This window comes from Lithohypha guttulata (genome assembly GCF_036872675.1).
Source record: "Lithohypha guttulata strain CCFEE 5908 chromosome Unknown scaffold_1, whole genome shotgun sequence".
In the NCBI taxonomy this organism is placed as follows: domain Eukaryota; kingdom Fungi; phylum Ascomycota; class Eurotiomycetes; order Chaetothyriales; family Trichomeriaceae; genus Lithohypha; species Lithohypha guttulata.
In genome coordinates this window covers 128,150-153,308 of record NW_027042750.1, presented here as the reverse complement: position 1 = coordinate 153,308, position 25,159 = coordinate 128,150, and the positions used below count along the sequence as shown (strand labels likewise).

Genomic DNA, 25,159 nt, shown 5'->3' with positions numbered 1-25,159 from the left:
CATGCATGATCGACATCGTTAGCGTAGGTGGCTTGTCCTTAGGAGAAGGTCACACAAGAGAGAAACTGCGAAGCGTGAGAAGGAAGGAATAATTAGGTCGGTAGATGGTACCTGAGCCAGGCCCTTGGACAACGGAGATAGCCGAGGTTGCCGGCCGGAGTTTAGGCTTACCATACTGGAAAGTTGACCCGCCACCGTGTAGTGACGCATCCAGGATCTTTTCGGGATCTCTTCTCACCGAGACGTTCTCAACAGGACAGGGACATTGATTCTGCAGCCTTCGCATTGTTTCCTAACCTGTACCATAGATTTAGAGACTTCATTCTCGATCGAGGTTGTGTCAAAATCAGTTTTGCTCATGTCTTATCACCTCCACACTTGCGCTTCTCTTTTCTCGCTACATTGCTCTGAATGACCCTAGCCACCATCGCTCTGAAACGACTGGTCAAGACCACTTCTTCTCTGACCAGGTCAGTATCCGCTAGATTGCGACCTCAGACAACTGTCGCATATCCTCAAGGCGTACTCGAACCGTAATCTCCACCTCCTTCACGACTGCGGGCACTACGCCAACCAGCCATGGCAGAAAGCGACAGTGAGGTCGCCGGCCGAAGCCAACAATCGCCACTGGCCTCGCGACGAAGCAAAGAAGCAGACAAGAGCAAGAGCCAATCTCGTTTCGCTGGAGCATTTCCCCTCAGCTACAAGGAAGGCTTCAGCCAATGGTGGTCAGCCCCTCCAGCAGCTGAAGCCGAACATAGAGTGCTCTCGCACATTCCCTACCTACAATCACCTCCTACACATACTCAGACTGCTTCCGAGCCTCCATCCCAGAATCCGAGTACAATGAACGTAAGCGAAGCTTCCGAAGACTTGGCCAGGCCAATTACCACGAATTCCATGACCGATCCTTACGGCCCTCGAACCTGGCGCTCGAAAATGGTTCAATTGTCCGGCAAAGATCGCGCTCTGAATGAATTCTCGGTCGAGCGGACGGGAGAGCAGACCGATCAGACAATGGTCATCCTTCACGGCTATGGTGCAGGTTTAGGTTTCTTCTACAAGAACTTCGAAGCACTATCGCGCCCTCATGGCTGGAAGTTGTATGCTTTGGATATGTTGGGCATGGGTCGATCGTCCAGGCCGCCCTTCAAGATACGTGCCAAAACTCGCGAGGAACAGATCATTGAGGCAGAAGATTGGTTCATCGATTCTCTAGAGGAGTGGCGCAAGAAGAGAAATATTGACAAGATGACCTTGGTCGGGCACAGCATGGGAGGCTATATGTCTGTATGCTATGCTCTGAAATATCCTGGTCGTTTAAACAAGCTTATTCTGGTATCACCAGTTGGCATACCAGAGGATCCGTATGCAGTCAGAGCAGATATGCCTGAACCACAAGAATCTGGCCTGGCCAATGAATTTACTCAGGATCAGCAGACAGAGACTACACAAGGGGACAACAACAATTTTCTGAATGCTAGGTCGAAAGCTGAAAATGACAAAAAGACCAAATCCAGTGCCCAACCACCTCCTCGAAAGCCCCTGCCGAAGTGGCTGACTTATCTCTGGGATGCCAACGTTTCACCCTTCTCTCTCGTTCGCTGGTCAGGCCCTCTCGGTCCCCGTCTAGTCAGTGGATGGACATCGCGACGATTCTCCCACCTACCTTCCGAGGAGGCAGTAGCCCTGCATGACTATTCTTACAGTCTCTTCCGACTTCGAGGTTCTGGCGAATATGCGCTAGCATACATCCTTGCACCAGGAGCATTCGCTCGATCACCACTCATTCGTCGAGTCGGAGGACTAGGACGTCAGACTTTACCTGTCTCTCCTGCCATAGCGGCGTCTGTAGCGTCAAAGGTCTCCTCGACCTCATCCATACAGCAACCAAATTCTGACAGTGCTGTTGGCAGAACCACAGCAAACCCACCAATACATAGTCAAAAAGAGAACGGTCTTCCTGTCGTCTTGATGTATGGCGAGAACGACTGGATGGACGTCAAGGGTGGTCATGCCGCGGTTAAATCCATGAATGAAGCCAGACGTCAAGCATTGTCGACCGCAACAGAAGAGGAAAAGCGTGCTGATCGAGGGAGTTCCAGGGTCGTCATTGTCCGAAAAGCAGGGCATCACCTGTACCTTGATAACTCGAACGATTTCAACGATGTCATGCTCGAAGAGATGGAGGATGTGAGGAGACGAGCAGGCTAGAAGCCGGAAATGGTTGCAAACGGACCAATTAACAATGAAAAATTTTTTGGTGAGGGTCATGTAATTGGCCCGTCTTCTACTCAGTTCTCGCCACGTTATCCTTCCTGGAAATCACAACGACACACCAGTCTTACTATTAACGTGCCTACCAGGCCAAACAGGGTAGACGTATCGTGTTCTATCCCAAAGCCGAACCACGATCGTGTCGCAACAAATATCGCCAAATCCTTGAGCAGAGTGGAAGCGGAAAACATCGAGGCAAAATTTGACACGAATGACCTGTTGGAAACTCCATATGTTTATCAGTCCAGACGTTGGAGCACAGTTTTGCAGCGTAGGTTGTCAACCGATCAGCTGACGGTTGCTGGCAGGATCTTCAACCTACGGAGAAGGAAATCACGAAAGAGGACATCTAATTATTTCAGACGAGGCAAATCACCCACGCCCACCGACAACGCAAACACCACCAGCCTTATGCCACAATCAGGACGGGCTAAATTTGACGGAAGAGACGAAGGCTTTGGTCGGAAGGGCCGCCAGTAAAAATAGAAGCAGACCATGATGACAAGGCTGTTTGGAGACTGGAAATTAAAGGTATGGCAGAAGAGTCAGTATCGCTCTTTGTCTATCTGATTTGATACAATATACCTCTACACTTGGTAGGAAGCATGTTTGAAGGTATTCTTAGCGTGGCGCTTGGTTGGATAGAGGACTATATATATGCATCGAAGAGCTAACTATATACTGTGTACCTATTGCATGAACGGGCAATTCAGAAGCTAGCTGATTGCGTGAGTAGAATGTGAGTTAGTACGGTACTTTGGTACACTGAGAAGACTTAAGCCTGGTCTCAAGTCCGCCACGTTTTGCTAGCTTAAGTCACATCCAATGAGCGCCTATCCAATGAGTCCTGTGACACTGCCTGAGCTCTCCTTGGTCCATGAACATCGTGAACGGTTTACCGGATGGAGAAAGTCAAGTTACGTCTTCGGGTTAGTAGGAAGCCGTGCCGCAGAACTAAGACTGGATTAGGTTGTGTGGGCATGATGTCTATGCGGGAAACAAATCGCGAGAGGAGAAAGAGACAGCGGGAAAGGATCTGCGAAAAATGAAAGAAGGAAAAATGTTATATACACCAATTGGATTGGGAAGACGATAGGCTCGACCTTTGGTACAATCGAATCACGGTCTATCGTCCTCCAACAGTGGTTGCCTTGCATTCTCCTCGCTAGATTCATCATCGGCCTTTTCCTTCGTTCTCCTGTACAACACAAAATGCTGTAGGATGAATATCACATCAAAACCGACGCTGAAACAACTCAGCCCAAGTTTGGCCGGATTTCCCAGAATACCACTCCAATCACCTTGAAAGCTGGCATCGATAAAGAGCTGGCCTAAAGACAAAAATCCGCCAGCGAAATCAAGGAGAACTTGATGGATGGACCAACCGCGCGTAGACTTGTGGACGTAGTTGTGATGTGCTTGCGGCAGGTATTTTAGGAACGTCGCGACGAGTTTAATGTGTCCGAAAATGTAGACCTTACAAGTGGTTAGTGGGAAAGATATATCTGGACTAGTGGTGAGCCTACCACATCAAGCCAAGTCCACAAATCGTTATCCTCGTTCGGTGTGCCAGTGGTCGTGTTCTTCCAAGCCATCAGCACAGCAAGAAAAACGACTGCTACACTGCCGAGAATGAGCGCTCTCGTTATAAGATTCATCTTCTGATTTCTAGGTGTGTCGAAGCCCCAGATCCTTCCCCAGAGCTGCGAGTAAGTCAAAATCACAAGAACCAGTGCGTGCGCTGCGAATGCAAAGTCATTGAAGCGCACTGTTGGCTGTGGGGCATCAGGATGGCGCAAAGCATATTGCTGGCGGATCGTGGGCGAGTAGAGAAAGCATGAAGTTGATATGGTATAAGACACGAATCCCAGCACATTCAGCGCAGGGAAGTCAACGGTCAGTCCATGTGTAGATTTGCGCCGGTAATTGAGTATTGGTTGAGGGTAGAAGGAGGCGGACCAGCACAGGACGCTGAAAACTTTTTAGCCAGGAAGTGTAGATCCCATTTTAAATCAGCTTACTATGTCCATCCTAGCAAGCTGATATATAAGTCAGTAAGGCAGGTGAGAAGACTAGGACAGAGACATTTACCTCGACAATATATGAACGAACCGTGCGAACCCTTCACCCATGATATAGATGGATCAAATTTTCCGTAGGGTGTGGGAGCAGCAAACACAAACCACAGTCGGCAAGCACGACTATTGGTGGTTCTTGGTAGTGGTTGATCGACAACCTGACCGTACAAACCCACAGCGAACAACTTCAATCCGGCAACTCGATCGACTTGACACTAGCTCGAAATGTAGAAAACGTCCTCCGCGGAAGGAGCGACCCAATTGGTGGGCGGGCACGATGTCGGCCCAGAAGTGGAGCTCTTTCCTGTGTTGTCGTGGCAGCAACGATCCAGACACTAACGAATCCGACGAGGATTAGGACTTGAAGTATGGCAGGCAGTCCCACTTCCGCAGCTTCACAACTGAAAGACATTGTCATCGATTCATTGACTGTATTCGCCAGTTCCGCAGGCCTTGTCTAAGAGTATTGATACCGCCGCTTTATGCAGATTAAGTCACATCTGTTTAGCTGTGGTCTCATCCAGAACAACGAAACCGCCGATCATCCCCGCATTGTAAACAACCAAATCGAATTCGAGTCCGTGATCCAAGCGTCAAGAACCACGTGCGACGGTCGGACTTCCTGGCTCTGAGATAAAGTCGATCGGATACTCAAAGCGACGTCGCATGGTGTCACAGTAGGAATAGTAGGAGGTCAGCCTCCAGGACTGCCTACCATGGCACTTGAACCTCGCCAACTGGCGCCTCCGGGCAGCAGTACCTACAATTCAGACACCATGCACGTTGGCGATGGAACATGGGATGCGGGAAGAGACAGCTTTCTCCTTGCCAATCTGGTTGGTTTCAACTTTGCGACGATGAGATATAATGGTGAGAAGAGGCGACAACTGTAGAACAATCAGAACTGACTCCGATGCAATAGGGATGGGAAATCGTTTCTTGACCATGGAAGGTTACCACGGCCTAGTCAAAGCGCATGGCATTCTCGCAGCCATAACGTTCCTCCTTGTGATCCCCGCCGCAATCTTCTTCATGCGCTTCAATATCTACCGAGCGAACCCTCGTCGAGGTGCCCAGTTACATGTATGGCTACAGATTCTAGCACTGTTTCTAGCAACAGCTGTGTTGATTCTAGGATGGTTCCAGGTTGGGCGCCAGAGAAGCCTGACAAACCCACATCATGGCATTGGTGTCGCTATCTACGTCCTGCTCTGGGTGCAGTTCATCTTTGGAGTTGTCCTGCGCAGAATCGACAGAGGACGACCTAGGAAGATCTATGTGCCATTAAAAGCAATGTTACATCATTGGTTGGGAAGAGCTATTGCACTTTTGGGCATTGTACAGGTCGCGCTGGGCCTGACTTTGTACGGTTCTCCTTTATTTCTGTTTATTCTATATGCTTTCTGGGTCTTCCTACTGGTGCTACTGTACTTTATCTTACAATGGCGCCACGAGAAGAGAAAAGCTCAGATTGCACCAGGCCGCAGTCACTACAGCGAAGAGGTTATCACTCAACAACGTCCCAGCAAGCATACTGGCTTTGGAAAGCTGGCTACTGCTGGAGCTGCAGGAGCTGGTCTTGCCGCATTATTCAACCGTCGCTCGAAACCTAAAAGACGATATTCGGAGAGTGATTTGACTTACACAAGCAGATCTTCCTCTTCCTCTTACCTGAACGAGAAGCCAGGCAGACCTCAAAATCGAGCAGGATTTGGACAGCGCATACTCCAGGTAGGTGCGATTGGAGGAGGCCTAGCAGCTGCAAAGTCCTTGTTCGGTCGGCGCAAAGCTGGGAGAGACGACGAATCAGAGATCGAACCCTATCGACCGCCACTTGGTGGTCATACCTCGATCATGTCCGATTCAATTTCACGTCTGGAGGAGGGACGGCCTCCACGACCAGTAACCCCACCAGGTGGGGGACTGACAGGCATGGCAGCAGTGAGTGGCGCAAGACCAGCTCACCCATTAGCGCAGCCTCCTATGACTCCAGGCTCTGGCCGACCGTCAGATGAATACTCGTACTATGACTACATGTCAAGTTCGCCGTCACGTCAAGGTCGGCATCAAACATTCAAGCAGGCTGTTGCCGCTGGAGGCGCAATGTATGCTGTGAGACAGCTTTTCAAGGGAAGACGTCAAAAGAAGGAGGAAGAACGCGCAGATGATCTAAGACATCAACGTATTGAAGAGGAGAAGGTTGCACGCATGAACTCAAAACACAAATACGCTGGGGATGGTACTACACCTCCTCGTAGACCAAGACACAATAGGCTCGCAAGTCAGACAGCATCAGATGTATCCAGCTTGATCGAAGGCTCTGTGCAACGACCTGGCATGAGTGGTATGAGCTCAGGTGTGCCTATCACCGGTACTGCTGGTGCTGCTGCAGCAAGTGCATTGTCAGATCGAAGCAGGATACGACCTGTCGGTGCAGACCCTCCCATTGCACCGCCTGGCCCGCCGTCCGCTATGGTGTCCGACCTTCCACCTGTGCCGCCACCCCATGGTACTGACATCGCATCTTCCGGTAGTGAGCTTTACACCACAGCCTCTGGACGTCAACGGCATCGTCATCATCCTGGTGCAGAAACAGCAGCAGTCGCGGGAGGTGCCACATTAGCAGCTGCTACATTAGATCCGAGACGAAGAAGACAAGAGGATGTCCACACTGACTCGCTAGAATCACCACCTGTCAGCATACATGTTAAGACACAAGACAACGGACGGAAAGTAACACTAAGACGACTTACTGAAGAAGAGGCAGCAGCACAACGAGCAGCACGTCGCCAAGAGAGGCGCGCCTCTCGCCGAAGACGAAACTCCAGCCTCAGTAGCAGTGGTGGTGAAGGCCTAGGGCCAGATGACAGATGGCGCCGAAATGAGCAGATAGAAGCTGCCCAGCAGGCTGCTCTAGATCATGACCATTCACTTTCGACACTACGTCCATCCACTGCACATATCGTACCATCGGAATATCCAACTCCTCCTCCGCCAGGTACACAAGCCATCGACCCGCAAACGGGAGCCACTTATGCAGTTCCCATGCCACCACCTATACCAGCTTCAACGAGTCATCTCGCAGGACCTGCTGGAAGTGTGAGTGTCACTAGTCCAGGTACAGAAACCAGTGGGCCGAGTGAGTATGCGAACAATCGAAGGAGGAGAAGAGCGGAAAGAGCGCAGGCGAGAATAGCTAGGGAAGGGAGAGGAGGTGCGAGCACAAATACGGTCGATTTTACGTGATCGTAAGTCAGCTGTATAACTCGAGTAATTCACGATTTCACGAACGAAGCTATGTATATTTGAACATGATGATACGTACGGGATAGTTGGAAAAGTCATGGCTTGAGAGTTGTACGTGAGCTACAGTATCGCAATCTTGCTCAGTGTGCAGCAACGTGGAACGTTCAAATTCGAAAGGCTAATTACCATCAGTTCAAATTTCCCATCAAATTGATAACCAGTCCTCTACTGAACAGAAGGATCATGCTCCTTCCTTCCTTTTTTCTTCTCAAAGTGTTCAACAAAGTTTGCAGCCAGTGAAGATATTGAGAAGCGATAGAGGCATGTCAAAGTCTCCATCTGTCAATCACTGTGTTACCACGAGCTCTCCAAAACTTACAGCGATTGAATGTGTTGACAGAACTGGTGCCAAATTCTGAATTGACGTAGAACTCTTCCTGATGGGTTTGAGCACTTCGTTGGCTGCATTCTTATCCTCGCTGGTGATATAGAACATCTCCAAAAGTTTGTCAACAGGAAGACGGTATGGGATTTTGTCTCATTTTGTTTACACGATAGGCGGCGGTCCATATCACCAACAAGGCGAGAACTCATCATCCGCTGATAATATAGGGTATTTAAGGATGCCCTCCCTTTCTTCTCTCCTTGTTTTTCGCTCAACAGTTTCCTCCAGTATTTCGATGTTTGACTCGATCAAGACATACAAGACAGGGATCCTCGATCGTTTCTTCTCTGGTCGTCAACTAGTCTGCAGCCTCAGACACTTTTCTCCCGAGAAACCCAGATAGGTACCATGTATCTCAACATCCACATCGTCCTCCTTACCTCTTTCGTGCTCGTGGCACAAAAAGTACTCGTTCACGCTACCCCCTGCTTAGACGAAGTACCTTGCCCATGCGTCCCGGGTCAGATTCGATTCTGCGAGAACGATCATTACGAAGGATTCTGGTACGTTGTGCTTTTCCCGGTCCATGACCATCTCAGGTTGCGGCAATGTGGCAATGCATGGCCAACAAGACCTCGGATGTGCACGTATAAAGTCTTCTGTCGCTGACAAAGTATCTCTCAACTAGTGCCGAAGAGCCCATCGAATGGGGAAAGTGCAAGCCAATTCCATACTATGATAGAATGGGCGATGAGGGTAGCAGTTTCAAGGTATGTTTCTTTCCTCGTCTTTTCCTGTCTTGTGTGCTCTCGCTGACCCACACCTCCCTCCTAGGTCGTCGAAGGCGACGCAGACTGCATGCTCTGGGAATCTGACGTCTGCAATGGCAAGAACAGCGGTTTTCACAGCGAGTATTGGTACAACCACATCGCACACCTGAAATACGGCAGCACAGTCTTCAAGTCCTATCATCGATGCGATCTTTTCAGACACTCGAATCCGGGCTGTAACTGGGATGAGGCAAATCCTGATGCAATTGCGGGTGTGATGCAGGGTAATGACGGTGGAGTGCTCAAAGAGACTGGGGTTGAAGATGATGGTGTGATGAAGGTGCCTGTGGGTTGGGCTGTTTAGTTCAGCCCGCAGATGACCATTGTTCCTTAAGTGTAGGTTGAGAAGGTGCAATTGGCTGCGATCATCAATCTGCATCTCACTCGATTTGAAAGATCACGGTGACTTGTGACGGAAGAGGATATTGGACGTCGATGGTCATGGGTAATCTGGAATGTTCGCTGCTTCTGCACAGTGATCAATGTACCGTCCACCCTTGGCGTGAGCCATCCTACTTCGTTGCAACTGAGTCTACTGGAGCATGGCATATTTCGCCAGTACCCAATTCATAAGTAGCTCTGTAATCAGTCAACGAAGCTGAAAACAGTTCACTGAGTGTTCAGACCGCCATTCATACTTGATTTGTTATGAGATGGTAAGTTGTGGCTCAGTAAAGATACTTCAGGAAAGTCTGGAGTATTCAATAGTCGAGTACTCTTTCGGTGACTGCAGTGGCGATTTTCGGAGCAAGATGACTGCTTCAGTCGTTGTATCTAAAGAAAATTGGCGTCGAGTCGAGACTGCAGCCGAAGACACTCCTTTTTGACTTCTATCATATTGAGCTCTTTGCTAGCGAGAAATGTGATGGCTGGTTTACAACATACGACGGGCATCCCCAAGATGACGCACCAGGAAATCCAGGTTGGTTCTACCAGAGCACGGAGATGAAACATCCTGTAAGCTATCAAAGTCCGATAACGAGGGTCTTTAAATGCCTATGCTTTTACAATGGCGATGGTGCCTGCGTGATTGAGCCATGAGCAGGGTCTTCGGAACCTTTCCAACAATTATCTTCAGCATGTCAGATGCTTCGCTCCAACGGTAGTGGTACATGTCTCACACCTCCAACAACGACTGAGCTTGGAGACTTGCAGAAATCAGAAATAAAGATCATGGTGTCCATAGACTGGCACGTGAGCCGTGGAGCTGCTAGTCGAGGAATCGACAGCAACGAGATATAGAGATAACCTGAATATCACGAATATCTAGCTGTCTCCATCGTATACGTACATAGCTATGATCTACGATCCAATTGCAAAACATTGCCTTGCTTTACAGCGTCTTGTCAATAATCTACGACTCTCAGGTCAACTCGGCAGGATCTTCACCGTTTCCGTGGAAGAAGTACTTCTCAACAATCATCTTTTTGACTGATCCTGATTCATAGATATATCCATTACAGAAGTCTTTGTTACACGATCGGCTCAAGGCTGATCGCTGCACGGATCTTGAGGCAACTAAGAACTTTCAAGCGTTCACTTCCCTGCCAGATTTTCCAGCAGCAGATAAGGACAAACATTAGAGCGTCATAAATGCTGTTCGGAATGACTCAAGGTCCATATCTCTACTCCGTTCTGGAAACCAGGAGCCAATTGATGGTGTCGTTCGTACTGATGAGCAGACCCAATGACTGAGCGGTAGTCCTGCCTGAATCACCTATGTTCTTGTCACAAGTCTTGAGCCGTGGCTCAGCAGATGATAGCATTCTGGAATGTCTTCGCACAATGCTGCGACTCCTTTCCCAAAGCGTTGGCAGTGTAATGACACTGAAAACGGTGAGTCCAGTTTCAAACGCAAGGACAACTATGTAGACCCAGCTCGTCCTTCTAGTTTCCGTCGTCTCATCCCATATCAAATAACATATTACCCGGCAAAGTCAACTCCAGAATCGATCTTTAGGACTACTAAGACTCAAATAGATTGGACTCAAATCCTGCCTCTCAAAACCTCAACAACCACACATACGTCGCAAAACTATAAGCGATCATGGTTCGAAAGACCATCCTCTTTCTGGTAGGCGTTTTGGCTTTGGCGACTGCCTTGCCACAAGTAGTCCCCTCGTCGTCAATTGCACCATCATCATCTGCATTGGCTACTTCAGCAGCGCCGACAGCAGCATCGACAGCAGTGTCGATTGCAACGTCGCCAGCAGGATCACTTTCAGTTGCATCGGCGGCTTCGGTGGCCAGCTACCTGACAACGCCAGCACAAGCCAGCTCAGCACCTCCGACATATCCTTCCCAGATAGAGCCACCAATAGTGCCACCAGGTATGCCATTAGCACAAGCCCCACCAATAGCTTGTCCGGGGGGCGAGGTCATCTTTTACGAGAAAGCTGGATTTCAAGGACGAGGTACTTCGCACACCATAGTCTGGGAGCAGGCACAGAAGATCAAGTCTCCTGACATCACCGGTGGCCAGGATAGCAGCTGGAAAGTTAACGGTGCCTCCTTATGCCAGCTCTTCGAGACAGAGGATGGTACTGGTCCAGCTATCCGCTTTTTGTCACATGGTGACAATTTTGATGGTTATTACTACGGCAATTCCAACATGCATTTCCCACATGGCAGTGAAGGTACGAGAGCGAAGTCGTTCAAGTGCAAGAACTTTCATGCTATCAATGGCGCGTGCCAGTACTCCTCGTCCTGGGTCCCACCTTCTGGGGTCATGTCTTCGGCGTCGTCCTCGTTACCAGTGCCTACTTCACCATCAGGATGATTCGGACCCCACGTGAGACACTAATGCTGCTCTGTCCCATAATTGGGAAAGCAGATGTCTCATTCTGGAGGTAGTGTATAAGGGTATTAGTGAGCTTTCTCAGCGGGGTTGCTAGCTTGGACTGAAGCCATCGTAGTATTGATGAGCTGATGTTGAGGTCCATGGTCGAACATTGAGCTGAACAGCGATATTGCAACTCGGGTGAGCTGACTATTGACATTTGAGCAGACATCTGTCCTGTACATAGTTTGCCATCATGCTTTCAATATAACAAACCTTTCTTGCTAAGGATATCTTCGTGTTGGATATCGTCAGTACGAGATTCTTTGAGTCTCTTGCGGTGATCTGTGTTGTCCATCACCGACCTGCGTAGTGACAGTGTATGCTCCATGTCTCATGGTCCAGGCGAGTATTGCTTACTGGTGACATCAATGGCACCACCCCCACACAAGAATAGACCAAGACAAGGCTGCGATATTCTCACATCAATTCTTGATGTCCATGAAAGCTGTAAATGAGTTTCGACTACCGCTGTCACAATTCAGGAGTCCATACCGGACTGCTCACCAAGTCCTAGAGCATACCATTCTCCGAAATGCCTGGAGAAAACCCACCTTCCAAGGTTCTTTCAATATCGGTGATATCGGCGTAGCGCTTTGAAAGTGTCCTAGCCGTGCACTGATGTGCTGAGCGTTTGATAGTGAGACACGCCCGTTTTTCGTAGTGACCTCAAAGCCAACTAACAGGACATGCGTGGCTTGACCAGTGATCCGCAGAGAGCAACAGCGCCTCCTAAGCCATCCCTCTCAGTGCTTCCGGGTAATTTGAGCCACAAAATTGTGTACCAGCCTATCTGTATGATGTGTTGATGTTCTGAGTCAACGTTTCGAGCGGACACTCGTAGTCGTGCTGACGTGTCAGTAGAAGGCTTCACTAACAAGCAACAGCAGCTGTTCGCGCACTAGTTTGTCATGATATGCCTATCGTTGCTTGAGAGAGCAATGCCGCTCAGGAACTGGCGCAGTCAATGGACTGCTGACGAGGCATGAGGTCCAAACGAAGATCAACTACTTAAACTTCCGATTTGGGTTGTCCTCACCATCTCGTTCCATATTCCAAAGAGAGAGATATTTTCCTACAATCTTCCTAGAACAAATTCAACCTACCATACTTATTCTAACCTGCTACGCACCAAAATTTCTCACAAACGTACCGAAAGAAGGATCGAGACGACGATCACAAGTCCAATATGAAACTGAAAACCATTCTCCTCCCACTTATGACTAGCGCCGTAGCTGTATCCGCTGCAATACCTTGTCCACCTGGTGACATCATCTTCTTCGCACAGCCTAACTTTCAGGGAGAAAGCGCAACTGTCGCTATTGAATACGGCAAGGTCCTCAAGGTGCCAGATTACAACAAGTTAGGTGATCGAGGCAGCAGCTGGAAGATTACAGGCGCTTCGTACTGTAAACCCTGGGAGGGTGAGCATGGCGATGGCTGGCCTATTGGCTTTATCGATCATGCCGATGAAGGTATCGATGGTTGGTTCTATTCGAACTCAGACATGCAGTTTCCGCATCCTAACGAGGAGGCGAAAATGAGATCCGTCGTCTGCAAAAGCTTCCATGCCATCAACGGCGCCTGTCAGTACAAACCAGGACCAAAACCACGAGCAGTATGAGCTGTGTCTCAGGAATGGTTTAGGTTCAATCTACATTCCCAGCCGACGAGCTGACCTGTTGCAGTCGTCTCAAATTGTTAATGAGCTGTTTCTGCGAGCTTAGAGCTTGAAGGAGGACAACACTATCGATATGATGGTACAAGAAGACCGGAACTTCTGTTCGAGCTGCACAGCGAGATTGAGGATAGACATCTTCGAAAGCTAATAGACAGTCATTTGGCACATAGCTTAAGTTACCTAGCTGCTAATACAGCAATTTCTGCCAAGAACATCATCTAGTATAATGCCCCGTTATCTCGGATACTGCCGAGTAGGTCGCTTTTGTCCAAAACGTAAACAGCTCGTAGCACCGGCTAACAGGTGCTGTAAGTCTCGATGTGAGCATCCCTGGGCTCCAACTTGCGCTCTTTGCTTAGTGTTCAGCCAGCCTGAACTCTAAGTCCATCGCAACATTGAAAGCGACCTGCATGTCTTGTTCAACATGCTGGTACTTCTCTCGCTTCTGAAATGAGATTAACGGATAAGATGGTGGAAAGACCACAATTCGATGATGCCTCCTCCCAGTGTGATTCGAGATACAGCCATGTTGCTGCTGATTCGTGTTACAGGAGCGAATGTCCTTCGTAGTCAGTACACGACAGGAGAATACTGAAACGGTAAGCATGCAGCAAATCAGGTGTGCCAAGCTTCGGACTATGATAATCACAGGCGGATAATAGAGAGGATGTACAAAGGCTCGCCAAATGGTGAAGCAGTTGTGTTTCGAGTGAAAGTTGCCGGACTTCGTGAAAAAGCGTCCCACTTAAACCTGCAAAGTCTCCGAACACCAATCTTGCCAGTTCTTGCTCTGCCTCAGTTGATTACCATCCACTATGTACCCTCTGACTACAAGACAGTTTGCAAGACGGGATACCCATGTTGAGCAGTCTCAGAATACACGGACTCCAATTCTTGCACCCTTCCCCTTCTTGTCTCCCATGTCAAAAACTACTCCGGTATCCCGAAAGAAGGGCTCGCCGAGAACCCAGACATTGCGCATCGCACTTTGTGACCAGTCCTGCCTGATTCCCATGGTGCTGCCAATCACGATCCCAACGCAGTATCCCGTCTCTACCGCTTCGTCACTACTGTTTGTGCCACTTTCAATGTGAACCTGACCTAAACTGAACCTGCCACCTACTGGTCCGAACAATGCATCCTCTCTTGCTTCTCCTCGACCAAATGGAAAGCGCCAACCTGCAAGCTCGAATTCGATCTTGACTTCATTCAAGCACGGAACCACCTGGAACCCTTGAGCTTGCTTTTGCTGCTCGGCGTCCCCTATCAAGCTGCTCAGCAATCTACTGCCAGGAGTGGCCTCGTAGAAAGTCTGTGCAGCGTCTGCAGGAGCTATGATGAAGGGACAATTGATATCAAATAGTACAGGCTGGTTTTTAAGGACTTTGACACCGTTTACCCATATCCCAGTCATGAGAGCCTGATGCCATCCTGCCACCATATTGCTAGTGTCAACCCATTTGAAATGGTCTTTGTGTGTGCTTCCTGGCGGCATGGCGAAAAACATATACCCAGCTATCTCTGCTTCCATCTTAGCTCTTTCTTCGGGGATGTCCAAACGGTCAAGGTATGTCAATTCCTTTTCAGTTCGAATCCTAACCTCTTCTACAAGGGCAGCGATTGTGCCTCCTAAGGAGAGCACACCGGTCGTGCTGTCGAAGAGGGCAATCGACACGATATTGTGATCAATAAGGTTTTCGTCTTGAAGCTGCTCGAGGAGAGTTTTGGTCTTTGAGAGTCGCGACAGAGGGCGTGAAGAGCTCGGTGGTGCTAGGCCGAGGATGGTTCCACTACTTGCAAGAGTGTGGGAAGAGTACTTACCGGGTTGACAGACCGGCACGGTGAGGCGAATGGGGGAGCTTGCGGACGATCGTAGGTGGAAGACATCTGTTGGTGTACGACATATAGGATGAACGTAGTTGTTGGAGGGAGCTGAAAGTTAGTGGAGAATAAGCACAATGGTAAGAGGCTTACCATGACCCTCATTGCCAAAGGTATTGTATTTTGACCCTCGCCCACTTGTCGTCATGATCAAATAGAAGTCAGGGTTGAGCATATCGATATCCACCTCTAGTGTTTGTGGCGGTTTCCCCACCTGTATTGTCGTATACCTGATTAGAAAATTAGCATTATGTCTGACTTTCAACGTCGACTGACCAAGTACCAGCTGCGCCAGCACCACTGAGCAGATGTTCATCCACCCCGTCTTTACCGTTTCGCCAGTGGCGCTCGATCGTATTTCCATCAGCTTCTGTCGATACTCTGGCGTACCTCCCCTCGGCGTGTTCTCGTTGTGCATAGATATTGGTAATGTTAAAAGGCTGATGCACACTGTGGCGGCCACCACGTCGATAGAGAGGAAGGTGGTATCCAGGTAGATCGCTGACGATCAGAGAAAGTACTCCAGGGCTGGTTGTCGAGGCAGTCGAAGCGCACCAGATGGCAGCGCTGGCTAGGAAACACAAGCGGACAGTGTTCATTTTGCATCTTTAATTATAATGGTTTGTCAAAGTCGGCGGAAATAAGAAGTGAAGGATAGGGGAGAAGGCACGCGTCGCGCATTATGGATATTGTCACTTGTTGTGCTTTCCTGTTGGGGAATAAGAATACATTTACTGTCTATTTACCTCTGCTGCCTCGTTCTTTCCTCAAGATATCCCGTCAAGTCCTCCACCTCTGCCATTTTCAATGCTTCGTCTACACTCGACACGAAATGCTGCCACCCACCACACATCTCCACTATTCCGCTGTCTTCGAATCGTTGGTAAACTTTACCTTTCCTTCTTTGCAACCTACAGAAGATTACACGTGTGCCTTTGTCGACGTACGACTTTACAATCTCGGCTAGAACCTGTGTACCTGACCCGTCTATACTAGTGACGCCGTGAACATCGAATATAATGTTTTTGTTGTTGTCTTCGTGTCGTACTTGTGGTAAGGAAGGATGAGCGAGGTTAGTGCCGTAGTGCTCAAGGCGACGCAGGCGAGTGCGTAGGTCGCCAGTGTTGGCAAACGTCAATGGTTCCGGAATCTTGACGATGAGACAGCCTTCGACATGTTCAATGGTTTCGGGGTAATGTTCTGCGTTTTCGAAGCGATTGGGTTGACCCTCGATCCTGCCCAAAATCTGGATCCGAGGTTTCGCTGCGTGCTTGACAACTGCAAGTAAAGACAGCGAGATGCCTAGCGCAATGCCGACTGAGAAAGAGTAAAAAATGGTGGCTAGGAAAATGATCGACATGAGGGCAAGTTCTCCCCAACCCCGAATTTTGAAGAAGAACTTTATGTCGTGAGGTGCCTCTTCGATCAAAGAGTACGCAACGACCGAAACCATGGCTGACAGAACACCCTTCGGAATCCAGTAGAAGTAGGGTAGGAGAAAACAGACGCAGAACAGCGAAATCAAGCTCAGCAGAATGCTGCCCATGGGAGTGGTTCCTCCTGTAGCCGCATTGACCTTGCTGCGTCCATAACCTCCAAAAGCCGGGAGTGCCATGAAACATCCTCCAAGCACGTTTGCTGTGCCAAGAGCTATCATCTCACGATTTGCGCTCAAAGTCATACCCTTCAGCCCAGATGTGCCCTCGCCCAGACTCTTGGCAGCTACTGAAGACTCGAAGAAGCCGAGAAGCGCGATCAGTACAGATGTCCCAAGTGCAGTATCAATGTGCTTCACATGAGAGTTGCGGATTGGCCAGTGGAATGGAATACCTGATCCTCCACCTGCCTTGACGTCGCCAAGTAGTTCTAAGCCCTGCTTGTCCCATCCACACTGACAGGCCAGAATTGCCGAGCCTACGACAACAAGAAAGCGGTCTGGAAAGTATGCTACTGACGGGTATCTCGGCTGTAATCTTCGCTTGGCCTCCCTGAAGACCATGATAATAGCGAAGCTTCCGAATGACACGGCAGCTGTCAGCTTATGTGCTTTGTGAGCCTTTTTGACGATGAATACGAGTTTCTCCCAGCTGCTGGCGTGTGAGACCTTGTGCGCCCTCAGGCCGAGTTCAGGAAGAGCTTGATCGATAAGGATGACAAAACCGATGGCGCTGACGAAACCACGCAAAAATGGTCGACTAAGCACACTGTCGAGGAAGCCGAGTCTGGTCAAACCTGCGAGCAGAATGACAGCTCCTGCTATACTGGTAACCACACCTGCGATTTGGGCATTCAGGACGTTGTTGTCGTCATCAGACCTGCCCGATTCGATCCAGGAGCGAACAACCTGACCAACAAGGAGAGAGCCCGCGGCTTCGGGTCCAACCACCATCTGCGGACAAGTGCCAAGGAAGGCATACACGATGGGATTGAAGACGAATGCATACAGGCCATTGACTGGAGGGATATGTGCCAGGTTGGATGCGTATGAGAGTGACATTGGGATGTAGAACGAGGCCATGGTCAATGCAGCTATCAGGTCTCCTTGAAGCCAAGACATCCTGTATTGTGTGATCCACTTGAGAAATGGGAAGTAGTATCTTAAATACATCCACCCTTGACTCTTAATGCCATGCTTTGACGCCAGCCATGCAGTAGTGCTCGAATTCTTAGTCCCGGCCAGACTATCGACGACTGAACCTCCCAACAGGCTGCGACTTGTGTCTCTTGTGTGGTAATACGGGCGTGCTCCACCGAAGCCGTAGTCGTTCATGCTCGAATTGGTGTAGCTGCGTATTGAGGGTGCTCGTGGAGAGAATGTGCCATGGTTGCAGTCCTTGAGGCCACATATACGTGGGTCGTGATAACTCTGCAGCAGTCGTGTACGCTCGTTTTCATCCATAGATGCTGGTTCCTGTACGAAGCCTTGTGCATTACGACTGTCTTTTCGAGTTGAGAAGGTCGCATCTGCGGTTGTGGCATCGCTCGTGCTCGGGTCGAGTATGGAAGGAGCACCGCTGGTCCTTGAGCTCTGACCATTCGATTCTGCTGGTATGTGATCATCTTCTGGCGACATGGCCACTGCCTCGCGGAGTCTACTCGGTGTCGCTGGCACATTTTGAACCGACGGCTGTTTCGAGTGGGATTTTGCACGAGGCGATAGTGGTGGTGTCCTCGACGGACTTGGAATTCTCGGAGGCGATGACATGGTTTGTCACTGTAAGTCCCTCGTGTTACCGCAGCTCCATGTCTCACTGAAAATCAATGGCAGCGGAAGGCAGCATCGAGCGGAATCATGCGCCCTTGACGTCGATCAGAGAAATGACCCAAACTTTTCGGTAACAGAACCTCTGCCCCGCCTGAACGTCAGCCACCAATAGAACTGCGAGGATTAGACACAAGCATTCTCAGCAACCATCATTTAAGCATCATTGATAGCGGCAGGTACACCAAGCTTCCGCTGTACCTGTCCCAACAGCTACTCGAGTATCATCGCGCCTGCTAAACCTTCCTCGCATTGCGCAAATTGCAGCGCCTTATTAGCTATCAACGCAAGCCCGTGCATACTAATAGTGTTGCATTTGTTGTGAGAACGCTGCACTACTAACGTCTCGGTCGTGTTCTATGCCATTTTCCCGAGACTTCGAGAATAGCCGTGAGTGATGGACGTGAATATCTGACCCGGTGGACGCTGTATCTTATCCCGACTGCACTTCGAGACGTACACTGTTTGATTATCAGTGCCTTCACTTTGATCTAATTGGTATGCTAGTTACTTTGACGAGGTCTCTTTCAGCTGGTTTGAATTCCTGCCCACTATCTGATGATTCTCTGCAAACGCTTTCGGGAACACACAAATATGTGTGAGGCAACACAATTCGCAAGCACTGCATAGAAATCTTCCAGACCGTCAACACATGCTTCGAGAGCATAGCTCGCCCACGTTACAAAAGCTCGCATCCACGCTCCATCCTTCGCTGAAAGCAAAATCAAACATTCGTTGAGTAAATCTAGCATCCTTCTTGGTAAATCCGAAGATTATAATACTATCGCTGCTTAGGCATAGGCAAGCTCTGCACTAACGCCCGGAACACATTTGGTGCCCGCAGCCATCGGTGTATCGACTGACCAAGCTCCATGGACACATCGCTGGAATGAGCCACTATCCTCTGCACAAGACCACCATCCTGCTGTACATGCACCAGCTCCCGAAGCCGCTTTACCTGGTAATGGGACAGAGCCATTAGCCACTGTGGGAATAGCAGATGCAACAGCTGAGGCGCTCGAGGCTGCTTGGGTCGCCAGGCCAATAGCAGCGGATGTGGCAACAGACCCAGCTGCAACACCGGCGCCCGCAGCACCTGCTGCAGACGTGGCAGCGGTACCTGATCCACCACCAACCGTGGCATCGTTCAAGACGTCGTAACCTGTGCTACAAACAACTGGTGTCTTGGTTGGACTCGATGCTGCAGGAATGGTTGAACCACAAGCTGCACCACCAGCTGGATCAATGAGCTTGGCTTTTGGCCCTATCTCTAGTGAATCACCTGGCCATGGATACTCAACATCTCCACCATGGTCGACACTGCAACCATTCCCGATGTTGGCCTTGAAGAGATCAGGTAGAGGATTTTGTGATGCACGTTTGCCAGTCGCGCCACTCGATGATTCTACGATTGTTGCATTGCCACCGGCGGCACTACCACCAGCAGCACTACCACCAGCAGCACTACCGCCTGCTGCAATCGTGAATTGCGCGCAGTTCATGTACATCTCTCGGTTGCCAATCCTATTGTGCCAGGTCCACGCCATGGTGTACTCTCCTGGTGGTAGGTCTGGATGGTCCGGGACTGTAACGCCATACTCGTGAACGCCAACCAGATTCTTTGGACCTTTTACCCCGTCTGTACTGATGTTGTCGTTGAGTGGATCGGACGCAGGACAACCTCCCTGTATCGAATGGATGACTTTGAATTTGGTGTCTTTGTTGATGTTCTTCCACCCCTTGGCCAGACTGACCTGGCAAGAACCACCTCCATGGGTAGCACTGCCGCGAAGTTTCAACTGAAAAGTGCCACCGATTGGTACTGGACTGTTTGGAGGCCCAGCGCTGACATCCGAAACTCCTCGACAAGGATAATCTGCTCCACTCGAGGCTATTGGACTGGAGTCTGGCGCTGGTGTTGCAGCCAGGGGTTCTCTGAGAAACATATGCGCATTGACTGCAGCCACCAACGCTGTAAAAGCTGTGATGCTTTTCATGACGACGATGTAGATTTAGTGATTCAATCACAGTATCCAGTCTCTATCTTATCTATCAGATGTATTCAACCAACGTGAAGTTGTGGAAAAGAGGACACAGAATAACCTCAGAACTGCTTACTGCTGGGTATTATGCTAGGAGCTGATTCAGCCATTGTGACAACCTTTGTCTACGAAAGTGGATGTTCCGTCACAGATTGTGACAAAGGCTGTGGGACGGAAACAGGCCCTGGACCATCGCTATTTTCACCGCGCAATCATAGCATTTTTTCTTTGTTCAGATCCGATGAGGTGACCTCTACAAAGCGCTGCGTATGCCAGGACAGCAGTGGGCAGAGCCGGCTAGCCACGAACGACGCCTGAACACTATGGGCTGCGGGAATGAAGGTATGGTCGAAGGATCAGTGTCCCCATGTTGCTGCATAGGTCAAGCATTACTCATGATCACCGCCACGAAGGTGATTCTTAGCATAAACGGATCTGCTTGCGCACTCGGGTGTGCGCTGTTATGTCAGTGACACGTGTGTCTCAATCATATGACATGTCGCTTTTGCGGCGAAAACGATGCAGACCACCCTGCTCGTCGTGTTGGGTGAAGATAAAAGATTGCACCAAGACCTACGATCGCCAAATCAGTCATGTCCGAAGCGATAATCAGCTGTCGTCCAAGTATAGATAGGATCATACATTTAGTCACTCCTGGTCTTCAGCCGACGCGGTTTTGCCAAATTGAAACCCGCGGCTCAGAGAGCTCAAACATAATACTCAGTATTTTTTGGCAGGCTACGAGTCGGCTTATATTCGCTCCTCAACCATGCAAGATACCAGTCTGTTCGCGACGAGCAACGAGAGAACGCGATGATTCTAGGCAAGTGGTCAGGCGAGGAGCTGCGTATGCTGGTAAATGGCGGAGGAGGTATTCGCGGGTAATCTTGTGAACCTCTCTTTGCCGGAGTGTTGGTGGTCGGACAGAGTAGGTATGGCGAAGCGCTCGCTCATTGACGCGCAGGTCCTTATTGTCTAACACAATACCGCTCCATTCCTTTTCCAAAGCGATACTCTTGACGAGCAAATCAGTCGTAATGCTTGGGACTCAATATTTCTGGCTAGCCTGTGAACGGAAGAGGCAAGTCTAGAAGTTCCGCGCAAGCTTTCGCCAGATAGTTTGCTTCTTCTTCAACCTTCCGTAGGCTAGGTCATCGTCCACACTCTTCTTCGCAGCATCGAGATCCCGTCTCCGACCGTGGTTTAGATCGATCTCTTCTAGCCGCCAATATTTCGTACCATTCCACCACTTGTAGCCAAAGTAGACAATGGGGAATAACGGCAGAAGGACATACGCATCCACAAAGTTGCCTGCATTAAAAGGGCTCAACGTCGTCCAACCCTGCACGAAAGCGAGGAAGACGTTGGCAAAGAGACCGAAATAGGCATTCCATGAATACCACAGCGACTTGAACGGAAGTTCGTGAACAGACCGCCTTTGATATGCCCATGCAGAGCGAAAGCGAATGTGTGTGAAGGAAATGGCGCCCCAGACGAGGAGTGTCGAGACATCGGACAGATTGACTATGTAGCTGTAGGCTTTGCCTGCACTCGTCGAGATGTTCATCATGGATAGGGCGCCGAAGAGGTTAGTGAAGATTATGGCGTAGACTGGAATACCGTGGGTGCCTGTCTTGCCCGGGAAACGTCGGTGACCAAGATGAAGGCATCGATCAGATTGACACCACCTTGCCAGTCTGCACTCTGGATGGCGATAGTCATTGGGGAACGTAAAGCTCGAGATGCATCACTGGCAAGACCCTCGGCATTGATAGGGCAAGTCGAACCGAAACAGAGGGCACTGCCTTTCAATGTGAATCAGTCAAATGATAGCATCTAGTGATATGTTAGCTGCTTACCCATGTAAACGAAGATGATGCGCCATAGTACTTGGCGCGTTGCGAGCGATACAGCTCTCGCGGGGTTCTTCGTCTCCGTTGCTGCCACAGCGATAGACTCAACACCAGCATAGAATGTCGAGCAGAAAACAAAGACTGTCGCTATACCACGAAAGCCAGGGAGTGTGGTTGACGACGGCCCCGGATCATGCCAATACCGAAAACCTAGAGGTTCATCTTGCCTGATCATTCCACCAGCAGCGTGTATAATCGCAAAGATAAAGCATGCAGTCAGTTCCGCTAGTTTCAGAATAGCCAGCCAAAATTCTGCTTCTCCAAAAGCCGTCACGCCAAGCATCTGGAAGCCGAGAAAGACAAACCAGAATATCAGGAACCAACCCCACAAGGGCACCCTATCAGTCCAGTACGTGAGCACACTGCAGATGACATTGTATTCATTGGCAAGGACGGCTACCCAGATGATGAAATAATTCCATCCGACAGCCACACCAAAAGCTTTATCGACGAAACGATCAGCCAGACCAGTAAAGGCACCACCAGAAGGATACAAGGTTGTCATCTCGCCGAGCGACTGCATCAGACTGAAAGCGATTATACCGATGACACCGAAGCCGATAAGGAGAGAAGCAGGTCCTCCGTTTGCAAGAGCACCACCAGCACCGACTAGCAGACCAGGGCCGATGATTCCGGCCAGCGCCATCATGGACAAATGTCGAGTCGACAAGCCACGCTTGACACCGGAGTCAGGATCAATGGCTGCCGAGTCTGAAGAAGGATGTAGAACGCCATGATTTGCAGTGTAGCCTTGCTGGTGTGCATCATAGACGTAGATTGGTCCTCCCCTTGAACAATCCGATTTTTTCATCTTGTTTCAATGTCGCATGAACAAAGAAGCTCATCAATCGCAGAGATCACAGAAGATATCAATACGTGCCACTACATTATGTAGTCAGCGAGCCACTTTGGCAAGAGGCCCATATCGCGCCATCCCAATCAAGATCGCCCATCTCATTGGTAGGAGGATGGTGTACAGTTGGAGTTTTATGACGGAATAAAAATGGCGTAATCTGCGACCAGGGTGTTTCTGTCTGTGAGGACAGCGCAGGTGATCATCACCTTACACGATGTGCTGGATGTCGCGCGAGTAAGAATACGACACAGCATCTGGACGATCAAGCTCGTAATCAGATGTGGTCGCTTGGCCATCTAAGCAGGCGCAAGGAGCAGTTCTGCATGATAGATGCGATAAGCTGGGCGCCAAGATTGACCTTCATCGGCACAAATACAGGTGGTTCTCAAGGCATCGACTTTTTGTGACTGATTACAGCAAGCAAAATATCGCAACTCAAGATCATCCTGTCAGGTAAAGAAAGTGTAAATTGTAAGCTTGACAAGAAAGAGAGTACGACGTGTCCGAAGACTTAACCACGAGCAGGTCTCGACCATGGTTGTGGGCAAGGAAAGTTACTCAGGCATCTCTCGGGACACTTGCTAGTTCGGAAATCGTGACTACACTTGCATGCCTGAACAAACAGGCATTACCAATTGTCACGTAAACTCGTTTTTCGGCCTGACTCGCATGAAATTAATGTTGACACATAATTGACCCTTCACTGTCTACATTCTCACGAACTGCCAGAAACGACAGAAGAGTTCAGACTACCTCCAAGATGTCTTCCGATCCAGGTTCCTTCAAGGACTGCCGCTTCTACGAAGAGAAGTACCCCGAAATTGAGTCTTTTGTTATGGTCAATGTCAAATCCATTGAAGAGATGGGCGCATATGTAAAATTACTCGAGTACGACAACATCGATGGCATGATCCTCCTTTCAGAACTCTCCCGAAGACGTATCAGATCGATACAAAAACTCATCCGAATAGGTCGCAACGAAGTTGTGGTCGTACTAAGAGTGGACAAGGAAAAGGGCTACATTGACCTGTCGAAACGAAGAGTATCAGCAGAAGACATTATCCGGTGCGAAGAAAGATACAACAAAGGAAAATCTGTTCACTCGATTATGCGACATGTGGCAGAGAAGACAAAGACCCCGATTGTTCAACTCTATGAGCAGATTGGCTGGCCGCTCAACAAGAAGTATGGTCATGCCAACGACGCCTTTAAGCTGTCGATCACGAACCCAGAAGTGTGGAACGAAGTGGAGTTCCCAAACGATGTTGTGAAGGACGAATTCGTATCGTATATCAGCAAGAAGTTGACTCCCCACCCTACAAAAGTTCGAGCCGATGTCGAGGTCACTTGCTTCAGGTATGATGGGATCGATGCGGTCAAGGATGCTTTAAGGAAAGCAGAACAGAACAATACGCCGGACACGCAAGTCAAGGTCAAACTCGTTTCACCACCACACTATGTATTGACCAGCCAGTGCTTGAACAAGGCGGAAGGAATAAGACTACTCGAACAGGCCATCAAAGATATCGATGCCACAATCAAGAGTGTCGGTGGTGGATGTGTTATAAAGATGGCACCAAAGGCTGTGACTGAACATGACGATGCTGAATTGCAAGCACTCATGGACAAGAGAGCCAAGGAGAACGAGGAGGTGTCTGGCGATGAAGATCTTTCTGAGTCGGACGAGGCACCAGAGATTGCATGAGAGTACGACTCGAACTGTTAATGAGTCGGATCCTGTGATGATGAGAATTGGTCATGAGAAACGACGACATGATGGATTCATAACAAGGAAAGTCTCTAGTGTGGACTATTGTCTTGTAATACTCATACTACTACAACCTTCTATTCAGGTGCAGGGGATTGCCT

At 49.4% G+C, this 25,159-nt stretch overlaps 8 protein-coding genes across 8 annotated transcripts; 4 read left to right on the top strand and 4 right to left on the bottom strand.

Annotated features, from left to right (window-relative positions):
• Positions 1-579: 579 nt before the first annotated feature.
• Positions 580-2,214, top strand: LTR64_000054 (uncharacterized protein; the record flags this gene model as incomplete). Its single annotated transcript, XM_064894440.1, has 1 exon — positions 580-2,214. The coding sequence occupies one exon, from the start codon at positions 580-582 to the stop codon at positions 2,212-2,214; it is 1,635 nt and encodes a 544-aa protein (XP_064757127.1).
• A 2,857-nt stretch (positions 2,215-5,071) lies between these two features.
• On the top strand, positions 5,072-7,601 carry LTR64_000053 (uncharacterized protein; the record flags this gene model as incomplete). Its single annotated transcript, XM_064894439.1, has 2 exons — positions 5,072-5,225; positions 5,278-7,601. 2 exons carry the CDS (start codon positions 5,072-5,074, stop codon positions 7,599-7,601), a joined length of 2,478 nt encoding a protein of 825 aa, XP_064757126.1.
• Positions 7,602-8,729: 1,128 nt separating this feature from the next.
• Positions 8,730-9,120, top strand: LTR64_000052 (uncharacterized protein; the record flags this gene model as incomplete). The annotated part of the gene is made up of 2 exons (XM_064894438.1): positions 8,730-8,756; positions 8,821-9,120. 2 exons carry the CDS (start codon positions 8,730-8,732, stop codon positions 9,118-9,120), a joined length of 327 nt encoding a protein of 108 aa, XP_064757125.1.
• A 5,087-nt stretch (positions 9,121-14,207) lies between these two features.
• On the bottom strand, positions 14,208-15,816 carry LTR64_000051 (uncharacterized protein; the record flags this gene model as incomplete). Its single annotated transcript, XM_064894437.1, has 3 exons — positions 14,208-15,268; positions 15,311-15,447; positions 15,494-15,816. The coding sequence occupies 3 exons, from the start codon at positions 15,814-15,816 to the stop codon at positions 14,208-14,210; spliced, it is 1,521 nt and encodes a 506-aa protein (XP_064757124.1).
• A 143-nt stretch (positions 15,817-15,959) lies between these two features.
• LTR64_000050 (uncharacterized protein) lies at positions 15,960-18,422 on the bottom strand (the record flags this gene model as incomplete). The annotated part of the gene is made up of 1 exon (XM_064894436.1): positions 15,960-18,422. One exon carries the CDS (start codon positions 18,420-18,422, stop codon positions 15,960-15,962), a length of 2,463 nt encoding a protein of 820 aa, XP_064757123.1.
• Positions 18,423-19,270: 848 nt separating this feature from the next.
• On the bottom strand, positions 19,271-20,476 carry LTR64_000049 (uncharacterized protein; the record flags this gene model as incomplete). The annotated part of the gene is made up of 1 exon (XM_064894435.1): positions 19,271-20,476. The coding sequence occupies one exon, from the start codon at positions 20,474-20,476 to the stop codon at positions 19,271-19,273; it is 1,206 nt and encodes a 401-aa protein (XP_064757122.1).
• Positions 20,477-21,608: 1,132 nt separating this feature from the next.
• AGP3 (General amino acid permease) lies at positions 21,609-23,080 on the bottom strand (the record flags this gene model as incomplete). Its single annotated transcript, XM_064894434.1, has 2 exons — positions 21,609-22,150; positions 22,381-23,080. 2 exons carry the CDS (start codon positions 23,078-23,080, stop codon positions 21,609-21,611), a joined length of 1,242 nt encoding a protein of 413 aa, XP_064757121.1.
• Positions 23,081-24,050: 970 nt separating this feature from the next.
• SUI2 (eukaryotic translation initiation factor 2 subunit alpha) lies at positions 24,051-24,995 on the top strand (the record flags this gene model as incomplete). Its single annotated transcript, XM_064894433.1, has 1 exon — positions 24,051-24,995. One exon carries the CDS (start codon positions 24,051-24,053, stop codon positions 24,993-24,995), a length of 945 nt encoding a protein of 314 aa, XP_064757120.1.
• Positions 24,996-25,159: the final 164 nt, after the last annotated feature.